At 30.3% G+C, this 2,997-nt stretch overlaps 1 protein-coding gene across 2 annotated transcripts; it reads left to right on the top strand.

Annotated features, from left to right (window-relative positions):
- The first annotated feature begins 457 nt into the window (after positions 1-457).
- On the top strand, positions 458-2,100 carry LOC133818581 (uncharacterized). Of its 2 annotated transcripts, none has more exons than XM_062251541.1 (2): positions 458-998; positions 1,739-2,100. In XM_062251541.1, exons 1-2 carry the CDS (start codon positions 794-796, stop codon positions 1,915-1,917), a joined length of 384 nt encoding a protein of 127 aa, XP_062107525.1. In that variant the 5' UTR covers positions 458-793; the 3' UTR covers positions 1,918-2,100. The 2 variants fall into 2 exon arrangements, with proteins under 2 accessions (XP_062107525.1, XP_062107524.1); XM_062251540.1 differs by having other exon boundaries at positions 493-1,049.
- The last annotated feature ends 897 nt before the right edge of the window (positions 2,101-2,997 follow it).

Raw genomic sequence — 2,997 nt, 5'->3', positions numbered from 1 at the left:
ATTCCGAGGAGATTTCTACATTGAATTGTCACAATGTAACATCTCCTCGATAAGAAATGTCATAAAAAGAAAAAAAAAATTAAAGAAGATCAAGCGTGTCAAATGGATGATATTGTAAATTTCTTTATGTTTAATTTTTTATTTTATTTTAAGTCTTTTTAACACATCTATTAATTCTTCCATTAATTGTGGATAACATTAGTAAAAGTGAAAATAGATGAATTTTTAAGTAGCGCTTGAGGAGGTTATTATTTCCATAAATTTAATAATTTTGATTGTTAATTTTTTTTATTTTGAGAAAAATATTTAACTGCACTGACGTAAAATGAACAATTTGTTTTTTTCGTTTCCTTGTTAGTAATGATTTCTCAAAATGTTGGGTTTATTATTGTATATATTTAATTATTGAAAGAGCGGTGGTGATTTGTGTTTGTATTATAATACTACAAAGTAACGAAACATAAAAAAGAAAAAAAAAAAAGGCAAAGGTTTCTATTTCAACTCTGATTCGCACCTTTTCACTTTTAAAGAGACAGAGAAAGAGAAGGAAAGGCCCTCAGCCTCAGCACAACAACTCCCATCAATCTCTACTCTTTTATCAAACATCATTTCTTGATGCACTTTCTTCTGCTACTTCATTCTCATCCTCTGAGGGTCGCTGCGCGTACTCCTCACGCGCTGCCTTCCTCCTGGTACTACCGCTGCCTCGGCCTTGATCCTTAGAAACAAATCCCTCTCTGGCTGTCTCTACAATCTCCCTATCTATTTTTTCTTCTTCGTTTGTTGAAAAAAAATGTCGAAGAAGAAGATGGGGGTGGAGTTTCAGTCTCTGTCTCATTCTCAGTCTCAGACTCAGAAGAAGAGGTTGCTGATAACGGTGAATGTGCTGGGAAGCGCAGGGCCGATGAGGTTCGTGGTGAATGAGGAGGATCTCGTTGGTTCTGTGATTGACTATGCTCTTAAATCTTATGCTCGAGAGGGACGACTCCCCATTCTTGGTACGGACTCCGACCATTTCTTTCTCTACTGCGCCAACTCGGGATCTGATCGTAATCTCTCTCTCTCACACACATTTCAATTACATGTCTTCTTGTCTGCAATTTTGAATTTGATTTTTTTTAATTCTCATCAATAATAATAAATATTCATTTAGTATTTTAATTATGCCAATAATTTCTTCTTCTTTTGTTTTTTTAATAATATAAAACAAAAACGTATTTTAATATTTTGTTTGTTCCCCACAATTTTGGACTCTTGTGAAATTACTATTATTCGTTTCATTTAAAGGAGAAAATAAATTCAACAGTTAAAAGATCAAAATGGGGATTTTTTTTAAGTTTATAAGCTAAAAGTGAGTTCTTCTCTGTAATTTAGGACAACTGCATGTATAATTCATAATTTTTTTATTTAAGTGGCCTGAATGGTGATGGAGAGACATTATTTATTAAAAATACTGTCTCTTTAGTATCAAAGAAAAAGAAAATACGAGTCATGGATTCATGTACTTGTACCATAAATTTAATAATTTATGCATGTAAAAGTAGTTTAATTCATTTTATTTTTTGTGTTCTTAATCAATCAAATTGACTGTTCTAAAAAAAACTACAAATTTACAGAGACAAAAATTTACTCTAAGAAAGGTCTTAACTTTTTATAAATTGTAATCTTGATGATTTACTTTGGTTTGTATGTTAAATTGAATACTTTTAATTTTAAATTTTTGGGTGTGGATATATAGCATTAAATCCTTCGGCAAAGATAGGAAGTGGAGTGAGGAATTTTATGCTTTGCAAGAAGCAGAGGCAGCTGCTTCAGCTGACAGATAGGAAGTCATCGGACCTGATTGCTCAGAAGGGAATCAGTTGCTGGAAGGCCTGGCTTAATAATCCCTTTACTTCGAAGTTGATGTCCCACTGAGATTTATATATAAATCATCTCAATACTTTCATCCCTAATTGAAAATTCCATTCTCACACGTTGCATGATGAAAGAGTAATATAATGACAATAATACTAATTCTGTGAGACAATATATTGTATGTTCTCCTTGAATAATCTTAATCTCTTTCCTTACAATGCTAATGGAATCTTTTGGTTTTTATTTTGTTTAATATTGAAGAGTTCATTACCTATATGGAACCTTAGCTTTTTTTTTTTTTTTCATAGGAGAACAAGAATAACATTACTTTGTTTTTAAAAGTAGAAGACTCTAAAGTTTGAGAGGTCTTTAGAGATATGTGTTATCCGTGTTTTGGAATCGGAATATATTTAGATGTATATGTCTACCAAAGTTAACTAGCTTTTTACGTTATTCAAACTAAACTCAACGGTGCAGAATTGGTGAAAAATCTATGGTTCAAATGGCATAAATAAAATCCATCCTTTTTTTTTCTTTTGATAAACACAAAAATCTCTTTCTATATTTTAGAGAATATTCCTTTTTACTATATATTATCTATAAATACTTGTTTTAACATTTCATTCTCGTAAATTTTGATTTGGGTGATATATTCAATGTAAAATATTTTGTCTAATATTTTCTATTTTAATTATCTATTCCATTAAATTTAAAGAAGTATTATTAAGTTTGCATTTAAAATATTAAAAATATTTATACTAAAACAATTCTCTCACACGTCTCTTTTTCACTTCAACCAGAGCTTTCTTTTCTTCTTTTTCCTTCCTCTCGCTCAGGCTACCATGAAAAAATTGAAGAGCTAAACCTATTCATCGTGGGGATTGGACCACGTTTTGTATTAGCTCCACTATAATCACCTAAAACATTTTGTGCGAACATCTAATTTTTCAACTTTTTTTTTTCATTTGATCTAATTGATTATTGATAGAACAACATGAGAAGGAAAACAAAAAAATATTATAATAAAGTCTGGGATAAAGTTGAAAAAAAGAGAGGAAAATTTACATAAAATACCGTATTTTGTTTAAACTTCAATATATACGGAATCATCATTATGTACGGAATTAAAAAAAAAAAAAA

The sequence above is a fragment of the Humulus lupulus genome, chromosome 2, assembly GCF_963169125.1.
Source record: "Humulus lupulus chromosome 2, drHumLupu1.1, whole genome shotgun sequence".
Lineage (NCBI taxonomy): Eukaryota > Viridiplantae > Streptophyta > Magnoliopsida > Rosales > Cannabaceae > Humulus > Humulus lupulus.
This window is presented reverse-complemented; position numbering and strand designations above follow the sequence as displayed.

Bases quoted from the DNA above. Each gene is read 5' to 3' on its own strand.
- LOC133818581 (XM_062251540.1), top strand. From the start codon at position 794: ATGTCGAAGAAGAAGATGGGGGTGGAGTTTCAGTCTCTGTCTCATTCT. The intron at 1,050-1,738 runs GTAATCTCTCTC...GTGGATATATAG, and splicing joins CGCCAACTCGGGATCTGATC to CATTAAATCCTTCGGCAAAG.